General features: G+C 41.9%; 1 protein-coding gene across 5 annotated transcripts in view; it reads left to right on the top strand.

The window, feature by feature from the left end:
* The window catches only part of LOC115175690 (thyroid hormone receptor beta), a 150,914-nt gene that overhangs the window by 122,536 nt on the left and 6,060 nt on the right, over window positions 1-22,318 (top strand). For 3 of the 5 annotated variants that reach the window (XM_029735129.1, XM_029735131.1, XM_029735130.1), the window contains exons 5-10: window positions 10,919-11,019; window positions 11,238-11,385; window positions 13,130-13,335; window positions 14,403-14,489; window positions 17,048-17,194; window positions 18,352-18,610. In XM_029735129.1, coding sequence (XP_029590989.1) covers window positions 10,919-11,019; window positions 11,238-11,385; window positions 13,130-13,335; window positions 14,403-14,489; window positions 17,048-17,194; window positions 18,352-18,610 — 948 coding nt within the window. The remainder of the gene's footprint in view (window positions 1-10,918; window positions 11,020-11,237; window positions 11,386-13,129; window positions 13,336-14,402; window positions 14,490-17,047; window positions 17,195-18,351; window positions 18,611-22,318) is intronic. The other 2 variants (XM_029735132.1, XM_029735133.1) reach the window with 2 other exon arrangements.

Here is a 22,318-nt window from a genome sequence, read left to right on the forward strand (position 1 = left end):
GGTGTTGCAGTCTTAGCCACAGTCGTCTGAGCCCACTCCGGTGGCGTGTCACTGGTTACGATAGGATGGCTGGTCATGTGGATACATATTTTTAGAAGGGTATTTTTTATGGATCCATTGGCTGCATCGGAAATGGCACCCTATTCCCCTATTGTCTCTGGTCAAATGTAGTGCACTAAAAAGGGAATACGGTGCCATTTGGGACACATCCACTGAGGTTAAGTGACTATAGTGCGCCTCTGTCTTTGTCTCGTAAACACACCTGTTCAGCATCTTCTTTGATTAATTAATTGATTGTTCAGAATTGCCTTATATGCGTTTTTATCTTTTGATTCATTAGTCTAGTAATGAAAGTAAAGAAATTGTTATTTTGTTTGTAAATGTGTGCGTTTATGTAATAATGAATCTAAACGTATTTAAGGTTCAACACAAGGGATAATCAACCAGGGGCTATGCGTTCTCTGGAGAATTGTGAACAACGTGGAAGATGTGTTCCATGATCCGCTAGTGGAACTTACCCTCCATAGAGTTGCATTATTTTCCAAAGAACGCATAGAGCCCCGAGTTGATTATCCCTTTTATACAATGTCTATAATTTAACACATTTACCGGTAGAAATTTGTTCAACATCCACTGAAGTAGCTAGCAAGGTTACTAGATAGCTACAGTAGTTGCCTGGCTAACCAAACCATCAGTCCTAGCTTGCTATTATGAAAATCGAATTCACCAATGCCAATAATATTTTCTATTCGACTTCTGCTTTCAAAAGCAGCTCAAACAGAACATGTAAGAATTAACTATAGCCATTGAATTCTGCCATGCAAATATACTGTGTGTTATAGGGAATTATGCAAAGGGTGGATCTAATCTTGGATGCTGATTGGTTAAAACCGCATACCAGCCTGTGTCTATTCCATAAATTACCACCGGCTAAATCTATGACGTTGAAATGCCTATTTACTCTGTTCCATCTCACTGCGCAATCCACTGTCTCATCAGCCCAGCCAGGCAATTTATTTTAGACTAGCATTTGGTTTTCAAGGGTGGAGATTTGTATATAACTTGCTGTCTGTCTTTCAATATTTCAATATTGAAATTGGATCTCCAGCTGTCCCATAGTAATGAACGTGTTGGGACGAGACAGACAGGCAGACATCTTTTCTCAGCCAGTCGAACTCATGAATCAGCTGGCATAATTTTTATGGATATATACAAAGAAATGTCAATAGAAAACAGGTAAAACTAAAGGAAATGCTGCTAGTTTGCAGTCTTGCAGCTTCAGTTAAGTGTTTGTGTTAGCTGTGTTGTTAGCTGTGTTGTTGGTGAGCTCCTCTCTGAACAACAGTGTCCTAACAACAGAGCACATGTTCTATGCCAGGTGAAATCGCGCCTCATTAGCTCATTGTTATGGATGTATCCAAATAAATGTCACTAGAAAACAGCTTAAACAAACGCAAATGCAGCTACTTTGCTGTTATTCTGGCTGCACTGTTTGACCTGACTGTAAGTTAACCGTAGTTGGCTATCAAGCAAGGGATAAGAACGTTGCCAGCCAGTATGGCAATGGAACATTTAGAACAAACCTATAGTCTCGCATCCATAGATACAGAAAAAAAGACTTAACGACCAAGTCGCGTCTCTGGCAACAGAACCGATATAACGAAAAACTAGCCGGCTTGGGTAGCAACCTTAGATTTGTGTCGGAGCTATATCTCGTGGAAGGATGAAATAGTATGAATAAATTAATCAAAATAAAGTTTTATGAAAATATGTCAATCATTTATTAAATCTTAATAAGTACACTGAACAAAAATATAAACGCAACGTGCAAAAATTTCACAGATTTATTTTACTGTTAGAGTTCATTTAAAGAAAACAGTCAATTGAAATAAACTCATTAGGCCCTATTCTATGGATTTCACATGACTGGTATCTGTTGGTCACAGATACCTTAAAAAAAAGGTAGGGGCGTGGATCAGAAAACCAGTCAGTATCTGGTGTGACCACCATTTGCTTCATGCAGCGCGACACATCTCCTTCGAATAGAGTTGATCAGGCTCTTGATTGTGGCCTGTGGAATGTTGTCCCACTCCTCTTCAATGGCTGTGCGAAGTTGCTGGATATTGGTGGGAACTGGAACACGCTGTCGTACACGTCGGTCCAGAGCATGCCAAACATGATCAATGGGTGACATGTCTGGTGAGTATGCAGTCTATGGAAGAACTGGGACATTTTCAGCTTCCAGGAATTGTGTACAGATCCTTGCGACATGGGGCCATGCATTTTCATTCTGAAACATGAATGGCGGTGGATGAATAGCACGACAATGGGCCTCAGGATCTCGTCACAGTATCTCTGTGCATTCAAATTGCCATCGATAAAATGCAATTGTGTTCGTTGTCCGTAGCTTATGCCTGCCAATACCATAACCATACCGCCACCATGGGGCACTCTGTTCACAATGTTGACATCAGCAAACCACTCGCCCACAAAACGCCATACACGCTGTCTGCCATCAGTTTAAACCGGGATTCATCCGTGAAGAGCACACTTTTCCAGCTTGCCAGTGGCCATCAAAGGTGAGCATTTTCCCACTGAATTCGGTTATGACACTGATCTGCAGTCAGATCAAGACCCTGGTGAGGACTACGAGCATGTAGATGAGCTTCCCTGAGACCGTTTCTGACAGTTCGTGCAGAAAATCTTTGGTTGTGCACATCATCAGCTGTCCAGGTGGCTGGTCCCAGATGATCCCGCAGGTGAAGAAGCCAGATGTGGGGGTCCTGGGCTGGCATGGTTACACGTGGTCTGTGGTTATAAGACCGTTTGGAAGTACTGCCAAATTCTCTAAAATGACTCTTGTGGTAGAGAAATTATCATTCAATACTCTGGCAACAGCTCTGGTGGACATTCCTGCAGTCAGCATGCCAATTGCACGCTCCCTCAAGACATCTGTGGCATTGTGTTGTGTGACAAAACTGCACATTTTTGAGTGGCCTTTTACGGTCCCCAACACAAAGTGCACCTGTGTAATGATCATGCTGTTTAATCAGCTTCTTGACATCCCACACCTGTCAGGTGGATAGTATAAGGGCACAGGGTGAGACGCAGATGCAGACACGGGAGGCAGATGGTTCGACTCTCTGATATTTATTATAATCCAAGGAGCAGGCAAGAGAATGGTTGTGGACAGGCAAATTATCATAACAAGGTCAGAGTCCAGGAGGTACAGGGTGGCAGGTAGGCTCGAGGTCCGAACAGGCGGTATGGTCAGGCATGCGGGTTCAGAGTAGAGGTAGGCAGGGGTCAAAACCAGGAGGACTAGGAAAAACACAGAGAAAAGGGAAAAAACAAGAATAAATACCCAGGGACTAATGAGGAAAACAGGTTACACCTGGAGGGTTGGTGGCGACAATAACTAAAACCGATCAGGGCGTGACAGTACCCCCCCCTCTAGGGGCGCATACTGGGGTGTCGGCAGTGAGGGCCGGGTCCAGAATGTCTTTAGCGGTAACCCAGCACCTCTCCTTCGGGCCATAACCCTCACAGTTAACCAGGTACTGGAAACCCCTGCCCCGTGGTCGAACCCTCAGGAGGCGTTTCACCGTGTACGCTGGCTGGCCATCGATGACATGGGGGGAGGAATAGGCCTAGACACAGAAGACAGAGGACTGTGAGACAAGGGCTTAATCCTGGACACATGACAAGTAGGGTGAACACGGAGGGTACGGGGCTACAGCAGGCGGACAGCAGTGGGACTAAGGACTCTAGAAATGGGGAAAGGACCAATGAAACGGGGGGAAAGTTTGCGGGATTCCAGCCGGAGGGGCAGGTCCCGAGTGGACAACCATACCCTCTGCCCGATACGATAGCGGGGAGCGGAGTCTGGTGGTGATCCGCTTGTCGACGATACCTGGAGGTGGTCTTGAGAAGCGCCGCCCGAGCTCTTTTCCAGGTACGCCGACAGCGGCGGACGAACATCTGAGCTGAAGGTATGTTGACCTCAACTTCTTGCACTGGGAAGAGTGGAGGCTGCTACCCCATGGAGCATTTGAAGGGGGAGAGTCCAGTAGCCGAGCAGGGGAGAGTGTTCCTGGCATATTCCACCCAGACCAGTTGCTGACTCCAGGTGGTGGGGTTACTGGCAACGAGACACCAGAGTGCCGTCTCCATGTCTTGATTAGCTTGCTCCGACTGGTCATTGGATTGGGGATGAAACCCGGAGGACAGGCTGGCCGACGACCTGATAAGGGTGCAGAACGCCTTCCAGAATCGGGACGAAAGCTGAGGACCCCGATCTGAGTCAATGTCGACAGGGAGTCCATGGATTCAGAAGATGTGCTGCACCATGAGCTGGGCCGTCTCCTTGGCTGAAGGTAACTTAGGAAGAGGGATGAAATGGGCAGCCTTGGAGAACCTGTCAACCACTGTCAGGATGGTGGTGTTGCCATCTGACGGAGGAAGTCCAGTGACAAAATCCATGGAAATATGGGACCAGGGCCGATGAGGAACGGGGAGTGGCTGAAGGAGGCCAGACGGAGCTTGCCGCGGAGTCTTGCTTTGAGCACAAACCATGCATGCAGTGACGAAGGCCGAGACATCAGGAGCCATGGTGGGCCACCAGAAGCGTTTTCGGAGGAAAGCCAGGGTATGACGAGCACCAGGATGACAGGTAAGCCTGGAAGAGTGAGCTCATTCCAGGACTTGAGACCGGGCCAAATCAGGAACGAACATCCAGTTAGCCGCCCCCCGTGGACATTGTGCTTTATGGACCAGAGCCTCAATAGCCCAGACAACCGACGCCGCCAAACATGAGGCAGGGAGGATGGTCTCTGATTCACGGGGGGGGGCAGCGGGAAAGGGCGTCCAGCTTCACATTTTTTAACCCTGGGCGGTAGGAGATGGTGAAATTGAACCCGGTAAATAACAGGGCCCAATGGACTTGGCAGTGCGGAGGTATTCTAAATTCTTATGGTCCGTCCATACCAAAAATTGATGTTCTGCCCCTTCCAGCCAGTGCCTCCACTCCTCCAGAGCCATCTTAACTGCTAGGAGTTTTCTGTTCCCAACGTAGTTCCTCTCCGTAGAGTTGAGATGATGGACATGACGGCACAGGGATGAAGCTTTTGGTCCTGGACGGATCGCTGGGAAAGGACGGCCCCTACTCGCACGTCAGAAGTGTCAACCTCCACCACAAACTGACAAGTCGGATCCGGATGGATGAGGATGGGGGCAGTAGTGAATCGTTGCTTCAGATCCACAAAAGCCTTCTCCGCTGCTGGGGACCATGTGAACGGTTCCTTGGGAGAGGCGAGTGCAGAGAGGGGAGCCGCCAGATTGCTGTAGCCCCGAATAAAACAGCGGTAAAAATGAGCAAACCCCAGAAACCATTGTAGCTGCACCCTGGACGTGGGTTGGGGCCAGTCCACCACCACTCTCACTTTTTCCAGATCCATCTGAACATTCCCTTCAGAAATGATGTATCCCAGAAAAAAGAGAGTGTAGTGGTGGAACTCGCACTTCTCCGCTTTGACAATCAACTGATTCTCCAGGAGGCGCTGAAGGACTTGTCGAACATGGAGAACGTGTTCTTGGGAAGAATGGGAGAAAACCAAGATGTCATCGAGGTAGACAAAACAAAACGATTCAACATGTCCCGGAGCACATCGTTGACCAGGGCCTGGAAGACAGCGGGAGCGTTGGTGAGTCCAAACGGCATGACCAGGTACTCATAGTGTCCACTGGCTGTATTGAAAGCTGTCTTCCACTTGTCTCTTTTGCGTATTCGAACAAGGTGGTAGGCATTCCGGAGGTCCAGTTTGAAAAGATGGTAGCCCCCTGGAGAGGTTCGACAGCCGAGGAGAGGAGTTGTAGCGGGTACTGATTCTTGATTGTGATGTCATTGAGGCCCCGGTAATCAATACATGGATGCAGGGTCTTGACCTTCTTTCCCACAAAGAAGAACCCTGTGCCGGCAGGAGAGGCAGAAAGGCGAATGCTCCCAGCAGCCAGAGTCCTCTATGCACTTGGTCTCAGGGCCAGACAGGGGATATAGCCGGCCTCGAGGCGGTGTGGTGCCCGGGAGGAGGTCAATAGCACAATCGTAAGGACGTTGTGGAGGAAGGGAGGTAGCACGAGCCTTGCTGAAAACCTCCAGGAGGTCATGATACTCTGTGGGAACGGCAGAGTGATCCGAGGCCATACTTAATCCTGGGGGCAGACGTTCCAGGGAAGCTGCGCCGCCTTTAGGCAGTGTGAATGGCAGAATGGACTCCAACACAGGATTGAACCCATGGGTGGTCCTTGGTCCATGAAACATGGGACCAACACTTTACATGTTGCATTTATATTTTAGTTTAGTATATTTATGATTGGCACATAGCCAGGTGAAATATTTGACTATTTACCTTACATCCAGCCCTGTTATGTTTTTTCCATTTTGTCTATAATAATAATTATAAATAAATAAAAAATATCGCTAGAATCCTCTACATTTAAATAACTGTTTACTTAATAGCTATCAATAAGAGCATGGCAATTGGTTTAAACAATTATTAGAATATCTAGAAAAAGTATACCTAATTAAGTATTGAATTCGGATATCAGTGCCACTTCGAAATAGAGGCTGCCAAAATAAAATAAAGGAAACACCAACATCGTGTCTTAATAGGGCGTTGGGCCACCACGAGCCAGAACAGCTTCAATGCACCTTGGCATAGATACTACAAGTGTCTGGAACTCTATTGGAGGGATGTGCCACCGTTCTTCCATGAGAAATTCCATAATTTGGTGTTTTGTTGATGGTGGTGGAAATAGCTATCTCTGGCAACGCTCCAGAATCTCCCGTATGTGTTCTATTGGGTTGAGATCTGGTGACTGAGATGGCCATGGAGAATGGTTTACATCGTTCTCAGAGTGAATACGTACCATTCAGTGACCACTCGTGCCCTGTGGATAGGGGCATTGTCATCATATGGACATGGGCATAGCCATGGTAGCCAAAATAATGGCCTGCCCACATGACCCTAAGCAAGAAGGGATGTTAATTGCTTAATTAACTCAGGAATTAACTCAGGAACCAGGAAGCACAAATGGTGACAATGTGAACCGCAGGTGAACTGCAGGTGAACTGCAGGTGAACTGCAGGTGAACTGCAGGTGAACTGCAGGTGAACTGCAGGTGAACTGCAGGTGAACTGCAGGTGAACTGCAGGTGAACCGCAGGTGAACCGCAGGTGAACCGCAGAATAACAAAGAGCTCTGTGTATTCCTACTTTATATGCTATTGGTATTTTGTAGGGCAGGATGCTTGATGATCATTGATCAACTAATGTTAATCAATTTAGGTTTTTGTTTTTTGAGTGACTGGTTTGGACTGAATTGATATCAAATATATTTCTTCTCTACATTTGAAATCCCTAAAATATAGCTCTTATTTTTCACATGTAGACCTCTAGTAATTATTTGGCCACTAGACTTAAAAAAAAAAACATTTCAAATGTTAAGCTGAATAATATAAAAATGGTAAAACGCTACATGAAACTCTGATATCGTTATGTGGACATTGTTATTATGACTTTAATATTATTTTGGAAATGTAAGTTATGTTTTCAACTTAAGATTTCTAAGATGTTTCTGGTTAGGGTTGATGATTTGGGTGTGTTACTCGATGCTATTATAAAATTGTTCAGTTTTCAATCTTTTTTTTTACTAACGTGTGTCGTCTTTTAAGGCACATTGACCTAAAATCTAAATAACTAAATATGATAAAGAAAATCACCTGGCAACATTTAGTGTGTTTCAGTTCTCATTAAAAGTAGCCTTTGTTCGTCTACACACAATCATATGTTAGCAAGAAAATAACCTTAAGTGTGATCAAGCACATGTTTGTACTTAGTTAGTCCATCATGATTGTTCAATTAGAACATATCAGTACTGCCTTCCCCTCTGCCATAAGGCTTATCCTGGGAACCGTAATCAATACCATAATCAATATGGCTGAACGTCTGAAAATGAACATCAAGCTGGTTTGGCACTTGGCGCCTCCCGTTGAAATTCAACTTGATCAAGCTATATCGGAGAATACATCGTTTTTGTTTCTTTCTCATATTCTGACTCAAAAGAAAGTAATATGCAATCAACACCAGAAGATGTGATCATTTTCTATGGATCTCGAACCATTGAATTTAGCTACTCTGATATTAGCATTCTAATACACTTGTTAAAGGTTATTGCTAGATTATAATCAGTAATTCACGTGAAAAGTGGTATGCGGGTGTTTCTAATAAATTATAGGCGTTTCTGACGTACACTGAGAAAGTTGTTTTTAGCTGGGTTGTGTTGTCCATCGTGGATTACAGTGTGGTGAAAATCCTGGCATAAATTAACCCTTTTGAATGAACTATTCTATTCTAGTCTTAAGTGAAGTCTAAGTTTGACTTTACTACCAGTGAAAGGTTTGTTGAAGTGGGATTAATGTTGATTAATGTTAATTGATGTTTGTTCAACAAAGACAGGTTTTCTGAGTTTATACGTGACATAAATCACTTAAATAGGCCTAAGAAGGCTAAACCGGATTATTCCAAGATTTGAACTGTAATGTGAATGATATTGTTGATCATCCGGATCTAATTGTCAAATTGAATCATCAGGTGTTGAGGAATAAACCAAACCTCTACCGAGACTGTCAGCTACTTCTTATTCATACACAAAAGTATTTCAGATTACTTTTCTTTTGTTATTTTGTTCTGTCTTTGTTTGTTGTTAACTTCCGCCAGCGGCACGGCACCACCATATGTGTATGACTAGGTGGTGGTGGTGGGTGGTGAGACACATCACATCACTCAAGGCTTTAATCTGCGAGAACATCACCATTTTGTTGCTGTCTGTCTGTTCCACTTCTAGGATTGACAGAGTCAGATTAGAAACCCCATGTCGTCATAAAGCTCCTGCCCCATTCGGCTGAGAGGTCACTGTGTTTTGGGGTGGGGCCGGGCGAGGACGGGCGGGGCAGGTGTTGTACTGTAAGGGTGGGCCAAGGACTCAGTATATAAGACTATTAATCGTTTAATTATTCATTTAGACTACTTGAACTTAATGCTGAATTAATCACGCTTAGCGCTGAATTGATACGTAACATTGTCTCCAGTCTGCTTTTTTTCTTATTTTTTTGTTGCCTTCGTCAGCCTTTTGTATGTGCCTACCTGCCTTCGGTGCAGTCGCTGGCCATCATGAACTACTGTATGCCTGACATGTATGAGATGCCTCATGGCGTGGGCGGTGGCTACCCGATGCAGGGCGGTGGGGAGTACTGCATGTATGGAGGTGATGGTCCCGGGGGGTACGGGCACTGTGAGCCCCAGCCCATGCACCAGATCCACCCTCCCTGCATGGAGCAGGCTTGGCCCCCCAGCCAGCCCTACGCCTGCTCCTACCCAGGACCCAACCCCGTGTTCAAAAGTGAATACTGCAACATGGAAGTGCCTCTCAGCCACTACCACCACCAGCCCGACTACTATTCTGAGGGGAAGCCTGACTTCTCCCACATGCAGTGGATGCAAGAGGTTAACAAGAAAGGTAGGGAATTGGGACTAGCGCTTATGGTAGTACAAGCTGGAAGGAACTAGGGATAGTGTGATGGCATGACAAGCTGAAAGGTAGGGACTAACCCGGTGGTGTGATGGGGTGACGGCCTGACAGCTTGTGTTGGAGTGCAGTTGTAGAGACGTGTGACAGGTGCACAAATATCTCCTTTTGATTGACTACATCTGACCTGATATTGTTGTATTGTATGTAGTGTGTAACAGTATTTGATGTATACTAGTCTAGTTTGGCTTGAACAGTGCTTTATCTCATTGCAAACCGTTGCGGTGTTGAACCTTGCTCGTATGTGTATATATAATATCGTAATGACTCTTGATACACTATAATCGTAGTGATTCTGACACTATATGATTATTACTACCGAAACACTGAGGTCTGTGAGTTTATCAGTTGGTAAGTCAAACCATTAGCACAGTTTGTAGTTATGTTGAACTATATATTCACTTTCAAACTCTTGAAGTTTAAAGGCAAATTCAGGTCACCAACATATTATGAGTCCATGGACTTTGAAAAGTTGTTGACAAACGTATGAATTGACTGTCAGCATGTTTCTGCGTTTGATTGTCCTGAACAGTGTTCTTAGCGTCTGTCATAATGGTTTGCTACGGGTGGATATTAATTGTCTTGACGACCTGAGCTCCTTCGATCAGGCTTTAGTTTGGACTAATTGCAGTAAATCCAAGTCGACCTAAGGTGTCATACCGTGCCAGAACTGACTCGGAGCCAGAGGACCTGTTGCATTTTGTGGTGTGTGTGTGTGTGTGTGTGTGTATTGATTGCTGGTGCAGGGAGAAGGCCTACAGAAAGGGTAACAGAAGGCTGGAGCGTGCCGGTTAATGACTTGGCCCTGACTTCCCTCGACTAGTATTGATCATTTATTGACCTCTACCCCTCCTACCCCCCACCTGCATTCACCCTGCTCGTGTGTCCGGGCTGGATCACCTCCCTCACTAATCCTACCTTGTTAACGCTGCTTCTTAACTTGTTAATGCTACACGCTTTAGGGCTTTTTGGAGAACTTTGTGTTGAAATGAATGATGTCAATCTTAAATACATCTGTTGGAATTCACATCTTTGTTTCTAAGTTGCTTCGTCTAAAAATATCATGTTCAGTGGTCTGCTTGTGGTCAGACAGTAGTAAATGAATACTTTATTATCTCATAGGGACATTTTCTCTGCCAACGATACAGGCATGCCTGGCATATGTAATTGGTTGTTTCTTAATGCTGTTTGTATCCATGAAATTGTGTCCCTGTTAACGGATCATCACTGGCCTATATGGTGTGTTTACATTTGATATCTTTCTCTTCTGTTAGGGTACATCCCTAGTTACCTGGACAAGGACGAGTTATGTGTGGTGTGTGGGGACAAAGCTACAGGATATCACTATCGCTGTATCACCTGTGAAGGATGCAAGGTAATACCAACAGTGGATAATATGTAATAATACCAACACTTAACTCCCTGACATGGTTTCACTAGTATCAATTAAAAAGGAGAAATTCAGTTGGTGGGAAGAGATGATCATTGAATTGAAATAAATATTCCATTACCACTGCCACCAACCTGGACTTAGACAGACAGAATGTTGCAGATCATTGTGCTTGAAACATTCCTTTTATCTTTTTTCCAAAGGGTTTCTTCCGGCGGACGATCCAGAAGAACCTGAACCCAACGTACGCGTGTAAGTACGAGGCGAAGTGCATCATCGATAAGGTGACCAGGAACCAGTGCCAGGAATGTCGCTTCAAGAAGTGCATCGCTGTCGGCATGGCAACAGACTGTAAGTAGTATTCTGCTTAGTTGAGATCCCCAGAATAACTTTTTATAGAGGATGTTCCCTCTTCTAGAGTGAGAGAGAAGTATATTAATGTAGGCTAATATTAAAGTTTTCCTTTTTAATTGAGAGGACATTCACTACCACTCCAATCGCAGCAAAATAAAAATAACAAATTAACTAACTAGCACTACTTCTGATTGCTCAAAATATGTGTCTATATATTCGCTCCAATCTACCTGAGAGATCTGGTTACTGAACTTTATGACTGTGCCTGGCCTGCCAGGTGACTCATCACGGAGAGCTGCTTAACCTGTCTATTTCAGAGTACAGAGACGGGGTTAACTAATGTTATGACTCCTCATAACAGATATAGACTGCCAACCAACCTCGTTGTTAAATGTTTATCTTTACAAGTACTCTAAAAAGCTAATACATTCATAGATCCAAAAAAGTCCTATTTTAATGGTGCAATGTCTATCATTTGTATCATGTTTTCTCTGTTTTTACTTGAATTTGTATTATTGTTTATTTATTTATTGGCAATCTTTTTTTAATGACGGATATGATGAGAATATCAGTGTAAATATCAGAGGCAGAGTGCATATGTTTTAAATTGTATCTTGTATGTATTGTAAATTGTATGGGGCCATACAGAAGATGGCCTTGGTTGGAGAAACCACCTTGCACGTCGTGAAGTGGTACGATAACCTCTCAGTGACTCTTCTGAGTGATTACACTGGAGCCCACCCAGTCACCGAGGTTGACATGTGGGATCGCAAGCCAAAGATGATCACCAAAGTCCCCTGCCCTGCTGTGGTGAAAGAATACAACAAGGATATGGGTGGGGTGGGTCTGCTTGACTCACTGATTGCACTGTACCGGAACAAAATCAGATCAAAGAAGTGGTTCCACTGGCTGGTGTTCCACTTCCTGGATATGATCATCGTGACCACCTCACCTGGCTGCTCTACCGAAGAGATTGTGAAGGCACTGGCATGACAAAGAAGGAACAAATTAAGCTGTATACCTTCAAGTCATACATCGCTGAAGGCCTATGCAAAGCATTTCGCTACACTCGCATTAACATCTGCCAACCACTTGTATGTGACCAATAAAATTTGATTTGAAAAGTGGAAAGAGTCTGGAGCTCAAGAAAGGTCGTCCCAGTTCCACAATTGCTGGTGAGTGTGAGGAGAAGAGGAGAAAAGGACCCGCTGCTCAAATTCCGGTCTCTGATGTGCTACTGGATGCTACAGCCCACAGGATGATTATGGCTGAAAAGAAGGGGAGATGCAAGGTACCAGGATGCACAGGTACACCAAAAGCCAAGTGCCAGAAATAATGATGTCCACCTCTGTTTCACTTCCACCAGCAACTGCTTCCTGAGGTTCCACACAGAATAGGAAATCAGAGTGTGCTTTGTCAAAAAGAGACACATTTTATGATGGATATATTATCAGGGACCCCCAAGCTCCCAAAAAATGGGGTGAAATATCTCTCCCCCCCCCCCCAAATAAAAATTCATGCCATAGAGGGTTAAACTGTTTTATTGTTCGCAGGTATGGCCCCTATGTGTTTTAAATTGTGGACTTAGTCTCTCGCTTCTTTTTCGCTTGATACTTGACAAAACCCCACCCTTCCTCCCTCTTAATCCCCTCCTCATTCGTGACTCCTTGCCCCCCTCTGACCCTCCCTTGCCCTACCACTTCACCCTTCCTCCTGATCCCTCCTCCTCCTCCCCTCCCAGTGGTGCTGGACGACAGCAAGCGGCTCGCCAAGCGGAAGTTGATCGAGGAGAACCGTGAGCGGCGGCGGAAGGAGGAGCTCCAGAAGACGGTGTGGGACCGGCCTGAGCCGTCCCAGGAGGAGTGGGACCTGATCCGCATGGTCACCGAGGCCCACATGTCAACTAACGCCCAGGGCAACCACTGGAAACAGAAACGCAAGTTCTTGGTGAGACGTCTCCTCCGTGACTGACAGCGTCTAACCAACCATGTCTGTTCTGTGAAACATTCCCAGTTCCCACAATCCCTCTCTTGTCCCCTCCCTACCTCCCATCCCATCCCCAACCCACCACTGTTCCCAACGTTAATATGTCCATGTTTTTTGTATCTCCTTGTAGAATGGGGAGAATTAGCTGGACGCTGGAGAAAGTGTGTTCCTCAACGCAGCAGACACTAACTTAAAACGGAACAATCCATTCCTCTTGTTTTCTTCTTTCTCTCCCCTTTAAAGCAGTGTTCTTTAATAATCTAAACAAATACTAAAAACAAATAACTGTTATCTCGCGCTTTCTTTCTCTTTCACTCTCTCTCTGTGTAGTGTAGTACTTACCTTATAATTTCACTCCTCACATTTTAACCAATTTATTTTATTTTCCATAAAGTCTAATCGTCCTCTGCAGATTGAAGTCTGTCTCAGTTTCTTTGACTCTTTCCTGGAGTTTCCATGTAGAGATTACAAGGCCTCGGCTGTAGACTGTTGAGAGGCTACATGCACAGAAAGATGTAATTGTAATTTATTTAATTGAATTGTCATTTATTTGATGTTTTTAATTAGTAATAGTTCCAGATTCAGCTAAACAGCTCATTTTCATCCGTAGTCCCTGTGTAGGCTATATTGTTATATAGTATTATATTAGTATTGTAGTATTAAATTATGCTATATTATCATAATGTTGGTCAGCTTTGATAAACTCATTTGTGAGCGTTGACATACATCAGTATGATTTTGATCTGAAAAATAAATGAATAAAAAAGTTTGAATGAAATTGGAACCTGAATACCTATAATTAAATATCAGTTTATAAGTATAAAACAGATGCTTCAGCCTGAGCCTAAATCTTGTCATGGAAACTCCACTTTGCATTTTGTGTACTACTCACCTGTTTTCTCTCTCCGCACTTACTTGTCTGTCATCTACCTTTCCTCAGTTTAATTAAACTTGTTTTTTTTTTTAGTTGGCTTGACACGGGTTCCTCATTGAAACGTTCTTCACAATCTCTGTTGATTGTCCAACAGGTCGAGGAAGCAATGCTACTTAATGAAATAACATGTAATTTATTCTATACTTCTGACCAGAGTGCAGTGGGGGTGAAGGAAACCAAGGTAAGAACTAATAGACAAAATATAATACTGAGTTTAAATACTCTAAAAACGCTTTTCAAATCACACCTGCTATAGCTAGCTATTATATTATGGGCTAGTGTTAAAATACAGTGCTGTATATGAGTCATTCAAATTGGGGTTTGAAAAAAAAATCTAATTTGGATCCTATTTTTAGACATATCTACTACTCACACACTTTTTCTATTGCATATTTTAAATTGTTTCCTGAATTCCTTACCAGGCACTAAATGATTCACTACCGAAACAGTGAAAAGGTTTCTGTTAAGGGAGAACCGTGTACAGTATTACAGATTAATTTGAGAAATGTTATTCAAAATGTGGAATATAGTAAAAAGAGGATTTTTAACTTGACTTTCAAAACATTTACATTTAATTTAGAGGAACATTTCACCATCAATGTCAGGCTCTGACCAATGGACTGACCAATGGACTGAGCCTGTATTCACAGACCAAGCTTTACGCACACTGTGGCTGCATTTACACAGGCAGCTCAATTCTGATATTTTTTTTTATTAATAGTTTTTTTGACCAATCAGATCACCTCTGAAAAAGATCTGATGTGATTGGTCAAAAGACCAATCAATGGAAAATCTATCAGAATTGGGAAGCCTGTGTAAATGCAGCCTATGTCGTACACACTTTGGCTGATTTGGACATGTCGTTGTGTAACTTTTTTGGGGGGAGGGATTAGGCTGAGGAACTTGTCCACTGTATACCATATTGTAGCAACCTTAACCCAACATTTAGACCTCTTGGCATAACGTTTAATATATTGGCTTGATAGTCACTGGAGCTGGGTTCGAGTCCCGGTCTGGGCTACCCCGAATGGTTGCTAGATTGAATCCCTGAGCTGACAAGGTAAAAATCTGTTGTTCTGCCCCTGAACAAGGCAGTTAACCCACTGTTCCCCAGTAGGCCGTCATTGTAAATAAGAATGTGTTCTTAACTGACTTGCCTAGTTAAATAAAGGTTAAATTAAATACCCCCCGAATTCACTACAATATCATGTCATCCATTTAAAGACAAAAGAAGCGGTTTTATCTAATGCAGTGCATTACTTTGACTTCCAGGGAGAAGTAACTATCTGTGTTTAATGTAGATGATCATATCAATGTTTTTTTCAAGAGATGTGAAGGAATACAATGGATTAACAATCAAGTGTCAATTACCAAAACAATGATGTCAATACCAAAACGAAGCAAATTGTTTCGGTTGTGGCAGTTTCAGTTTTGACCATTTAAATGTATTTTGGACTTTAATTCATCCCCATAGCTACCATATGGCTAGTTAGCTATCTTTTAGACATCCAAAAAACATATATATATTATTGACACATCATGGGGCCATGATGGAGAGGGATGCAATCCCATTTCATGGTTCTAATTGTAGGGATGTGGCTTAAGGCCCGTTCATTCTACAGTCTGTGTTTCAGTCGTGACACACAGTACAAAGTGGGGAAATCATTTTTCAGAGAAATATTTTTTTTTTAAATAGATTAATTAGAGCAGTATCTTTCAATTTAATAATAAAACAACTCAATATGTTCTAGTGAAATAATAGTGTTAAAAATATTACAAAAATCATGTATGACTTTATTTTCAAACATGCATTTTAGGAATCAGTGTGTGGTACATCCACCTCAATAGAAATGGGTATATAAACCATGATTTAGTACTATATTAATTGAACAATGTGTGTGTTATTGCCTTGGCATGAATTAAAATAGATCATTATGTTAATAAATGTCCTAGGTTTGAAGAGTTTCTGCTAAAAAAATAAACAGTTTTTTTGACTGGGGACAGCAATTTGAACCACTTCTCTAAAATGCCCCGTATAGCTTTAAGTGAAAGGCATACAGGGGAGAAGGACTCTTAAAGGGATAATGTTATTATTATTATTAATTAGTGTTTTATTACTTCAGCTATATGCCTATTGATTTAAAGCCAAAGCAACATAATCTGGGGGGTGCTGTACACAGTGCTTTGTCCTCTGCTACTCAACTCAATCTGGGCTCTTTGCTTATGCACTTGCTCTACTCTCTATCGCTCTTATGTCACTTCTGGTCAGAAGGCAAGTAGTTGAATATGTTATAATAATAATAATACCGTATCAGTGGATAACCCTAGTCAAAGACTCTGCCAACTGAGTACGAGAAAATGAATGGCTTGCACTTTGCACTTTCCCTCCTTTTTAAGTTTCCCTCCGCCTTTCCTCCTTGTCCCTCTTGAACAATGGTCACAGTGGAAACGCCATCCACTTTGTTTTCGTGTTATGCTGTTCTACTCGTTGACCTGTCTCACGCTTATTGGAAAAAGAGGAGAACGTGTTGTGTTGTGTGTGTGGTCTGTCTATCTTTCTAGCTGCGTCTGAGTTATCACCATCCTCCCTAGATAGGGCACTGGTCAAAAGTAGTATACTATGTTAAAAAAGTACTGCACTATATAGGGTGCACTCTGTCTTGTGGTCTTTTAGCAGTCTGTCCCTGTCTAGCCCTGTTGAACGTACCTACATCCTCCCTCTTCTTTTTGTCGTTTCAGCCCGAGGACATTGGTCAAGCGCCGGTCATAAATGCACCTGAAGGGAGCAAAGTGGACATAGAAGCCTTCAGTCAGTTTACAAAAATTATCACCCCCGCCATTACCCGAGTGGTGGACTTTGCCAAAAAGCTGCCTATGTTCTGTGAGGTACGTAAGCAAGGTTGTTTTACTTTATTGAAACTAAAATAAAAAATGTAATTCTTATCAAGCTATATATTTTTTTTGGGGGGGGTGAGCTTCATATTTTTGTTCTCTTCATAGGATTGAATTCCTAATTATTTATTATTGAGGATGGTAATAAAGACATTGTGTCACGGGTGTCGTAGGGTGTAGACCAAAACGCAGCGGGAAAATGTATACTCATCTTCTTTTTATTAGTGAAGAAAGAAAAACACAAACAACGTATACAAAACAAACGAACTAGACAGTCTCGTCAGGCACACAGCAAAACAATCTCCCACAATTCCCAAAACAAACACACTCCTAAATATAGGACCTTCAATCAGAGGCAACGATAGACAGCTGCCTCCAATTGAAGGCCCCAATCCCCATACCTAAACATAGAAATACAATACCCTAGCACAGACATAGAACTAACAACATAGAACTAACCAAATAACCCCGGACTAATAAATCAAATACCCTTCTACATGAACACATAATCAAACACACCCTGAACCACATAAAACAAATACCTCCTGCCACGTCCTGACCAAACCAATAAGAACAAATAACCCCTTTAATGGTCAGGACGTGACACATTGGTTATAAAACACTATCTTAAACAGAAACAAAAAGTTTAAAAAAAAACAGCAATAGCATAAGCAATTTCACTAAAATAAAAAATAAAATGAGAGAAAATGTTCAAACTAAAAATGTAAAATTAATTAAATTTTTTATAGTTAAATAGACATTTTGGTAATTATGTTCTTGTTTAGAGCTACATTTCTACTTGTCTTTCATATAAAAAATATATAAAATACTTAGAAATGGTCTCAACATGTAAAGCTTTAAAAAATCTACATAATTAATAATATATTAAACTAAACTGAAATTATCCATGTTGTTCAAAAAATTGCTAATAAATAAAAAATACCATGGGATGTAGAGTTCAGTTTGTAATAAATGCTAACACTACTAATATATGTATAATAATTAACATAATTTCTGGAGTTTTACCTCTCCTGCACATTCTCCTATTTTCCCTTTTAATTCTTAAAATCATATCAGTCGTTCATCTTTTATGTGCAAATAAAACAATCTATAACAATGTTTGCTCTCTGTGTTTGTCTCTCTCCTCCCAGCTGCCTTGTGAAGACCAGATTATCCTATTGAAAGGCTGCTGCATGGAGATCATGTCTTTACGGGCGGCCGTTCGCTACGACCCCGAGAGCGAGACGCTGACGCTTAACGGAGAGATGGCCGTGACCCGCGGCCAGCTGAAGAACGGAGGCCTGGGTGTGGTGTCGGACGCTATCTTTGATTTGGGCTTATCGCTGTCTTCGTTCCACCTGGACGACTCTGAGGTCGCTCTGCTACAGACCGTCATCCTCCTGTCCTCCGGTGAGAGGGAGGGAGACAATCTTGCCGGCACACACACACTTTTTACTTCACCATACTTGAAAATAAAGGAGAGCCACACACTCTAAGAGCTCAGATGCAAAGATTTAATGTCCAATGTTTGGACAGGCAAGCTGTCGTCATCAGGGTATCATCACAAACACTGCAGGGTGACTCGTTTATATAGTGTCAGAAGACACACAGGTGTCTGTAATCATGGCCAAGTGTGGCCTAATATCATTGGTTAATTCTCAAATATTAAAATTACATACAAAGAACAACATACAAAAAACAAATGGATAGCATACGATCATAGATTAATTTTAGACTACACAAGCTTACAAACAATTACAATGGCAAAGTCACAAAAATCACAAGAATGGCTTCAGATCAAAGTCTACGTTGAGACCGAAGGGAGCAAGGGTCTTTAAATTAAAGATCCAGGCAGCCTCTCGTTTTAACAATAAATTATCGAGGTCACCCACTCTCCTAGGGAGGGTGACATGTTCGACGCCAATATAACGCAGAGACGAAATCGAGTGGTTTGCTTCCAAAAAGTGGGTCTCAACTGGGTAAGTCAAGTTTTTGCACCTACGATGCTCTGAGATACGTACTTTTAATTTAGCTTTGTTTTACCCACATCATTTTTACCACAAGGACAAGTTATAACTGCCTCATTGGAGCACGTAATAACACCTTTGATTGGGATCGATTTCCCTGTTTGGGGGTGTTTGAAGGATCTACATTTATAAGTGCCATTGCATTGATTACAGCCATTACACTTGTAATTTCCATCCAGTAGAGGCGCAAATAGACGTTGTTCAGGAATATCTTGTGGTGGTAAATCAGAGTGTACCAATTGGTCTGTGTGATTTCTGCCCCGCGAGAATACGACCAAGGGAAGGTCCAAAAACACATTACTGAGACTATCATCGTATTTTAGAATGTGCCAATGTTTGTGAACGATTCCCTTAATTTGTTCAGAGCGCTTTGAATAGCGGAACGCAAGAATGCTTATTTTTGCGAGACTGAACTTGAAAAAGGTTCATGTCTCGTTTTGTTTTACATTTACATTTTAGACATTTCGCAGACGCTCTTATCCAGAGCGACTTACAGTAGTGAATGCATACATTTCATTTCATACATTTTTTTTCTGTGCTGGCCCCCCGTGGGAATCGAACCCACAACCCTGGCATTGCAAACACCATGCTCTACCAACTGAGCTACAGGGAAGGTTTAGAATTTTCTCAATGGCAGTATTAATCTGATCATTTTTGTACCCCCTCTCCTTGAATTTGCTTTGCGTCTCAGCCATATTTCTGTCGAAATCTGATTTTTGTTTTTGCAAATTCTTTTGATTCGACAAAATTGGCTGTAGGGAAAACTATTTTTCAAGGGAAGTGGGTGACAACTGTCAGCCCTCAACAAACTGTTACGATCAGTAGGTTTCCTGTAAAGATCAGTGTATAGAACATTATTTTCACACAAGATCAGAAGATCAACAAAACTGATTTGACGTGTATCAGATTGCATAGTACTTCACCATACTACCAGACAACTGGCCCTTTGTTTTCTCTACACGCAGGTTTATGGGTTATATCACCACTGTGACAAATACACCTTCTAAAAGCGTTTTAAAGGGGTCATGGCCATTGAAACTGAGGGGCCACAGTCTTGCAACAGTTTTATCCACTTGTAAGCTGACAATATAGAAGATATAGCTTTTTTACAGATAGTTAATTTCAAAGATATCCTTTAAAAGGTGCCATTTTAAAACATTTGGTGAATTAAAAAAATTCCAAAAGAGTGTTCTTTATTAATATTCTATTTTGTATTGTTATTCATTTTTATTCGGTCACAACTGGACATTTTAATCTTGAACTAGTTGGCAAGATGACAAGTAGGTTACATTACAAGTAGATTCGGTAGGAAATAGGAATACATTGTGGGTGAGACAGTAAGAGAGCGGGTGGCCCCTGAGTTCAAACAGATAGAGAATTGGTCTAACAGCACGCCATATTAACCCCTTGTCCTGTATGTAGAAAGAGGTTTTACATTAACGATATATCATGAAACGTACATTACACACGTGTAGATTTAGCGATATTATGTGCTTATAGATGTTTATACCATGACATTGTTGAATACTTGTTTCTTATTGGCTTGAAGGGCATTCTAGAGCGTGCATTATTTCCCTATAATGCACAATATTTGCACTGTAGAATTAAATGGCACATTCTTACATGTTTGAGCTGCTTTTGAAAGCAAAAGTCAAATTGAAAACATTATTCATTACAAAACCCACTGATATTGCCAACTACTTTAATGATTGTTTCATTGGTAAGATTAGCCAACTTAAGCATGACATGCCAGCAACAAACGCTGACACTACACATCCAAGTATATATGACCAAATTATGAAAGACAAGCATTGTACTTTTGAATTCCGTAAAGTGAGTGTGGAAGAGGTGAAACAATTATTGTTGTCTATCAACAATGAAAAGCCACCGGGTCTGACAATCTGGATGGAAAATTATTGAGAATAATAGAGGATGATATTGCCACTCCTATTTGTCATATATTCAATTTAAGCCTAATAGAAAGTGTGTACCCTCAGGCCTGGAGGGAAACAAAAGTCATACCGCTACCCAAGAATAGTAAAGCTCCCTTTACTGGCTCAAATAGCTGATCAATCAGCCTGTTACCAACCCTTAGTATACGTCTGAAAAAAATTGTGTTTGATCAGATACAATGCTATTTTACAGTAAACAAATTGACAACAGTCTTTCAGCACGCTTATAGGGAAGGACATTCAACAAGCACAGCACTTACACAAATGAATGATGATTGACTGAGAAATTGATAATAGAAAGGCTGTTTTGTTAGATTTTATTGCGGCTTTTGACATTCTCGATCAGTCTGCTGCTGGAAAAAACGTATGTGTTATGGCTTTACATCCCCTGTTATATTGTGGATAAAGAGTTACCTGTCTAACAGAACACAGAGGGCGGTCTTTAATGGAAGCCTCTCCAAGATAATCCGGGTAGAATCAGGAATTCCCCAGGTCAGCTGTCTAGACCCCTTACTTTTTTCAATCTTTACTAACGACATGCCCCACGGGCTTTGAGTAAAGCCAGTGTGTCTATGTATGCGGATGACTTAACACTATACATGTCAGCTACTACAGCAACTGAAATGACTGCAACACTTAACAAAGAGCTGCAGTTAGTTTCAGATTGGGTGGAAAGGAATAAGTTAGTTCTAAATATTTCAAAAACTAAAATCATTGTATTTGGGACAAATCATTCACTGAACTCTAAACCTCAACTAAATATTGTAATGAATAATGTGGAAATTGAGCAAGTTGAGGTGACTAAACTGCTTGGAGTAACACTAGATTGTAAACTGTTATGGTCAAAACATATCAGTAGCTAATATGGGGAGAAGCCATGACTACATGGAACTCTATTCCACATCAGGTAACTGATGCAAGCACTAGCATCAGATTTTACAAAACGGATAAAAATATACCTTACTTAACAGCGGGGACAGTGAAGAGACACACACAAAGTTACAAGTAATATTGTTGTATGGTGGTATTATACATTTGTATTGTAGATATGTAGTGGTTTAATAATGTTATATGATGTACTGTTTTAAATGTTGTTTTATATGTAATGTAAGTGCCTTAATGTGTTTCCACCCCAGGAA

Source organism: Salmo trutta, chromosome 36, assembly GCF_901001165.1.
Source record: "Salmo trutta chromosome 36, fSalTru1.1, whole genome shotgun sequence".
Taxonomy (NCBI): domain Eukaryota; kingdom Metazoa; phylum Chordata; class Actinopteri; order Salmoniformes; family Salmonidae; genus Salmo; species Salmo trutta.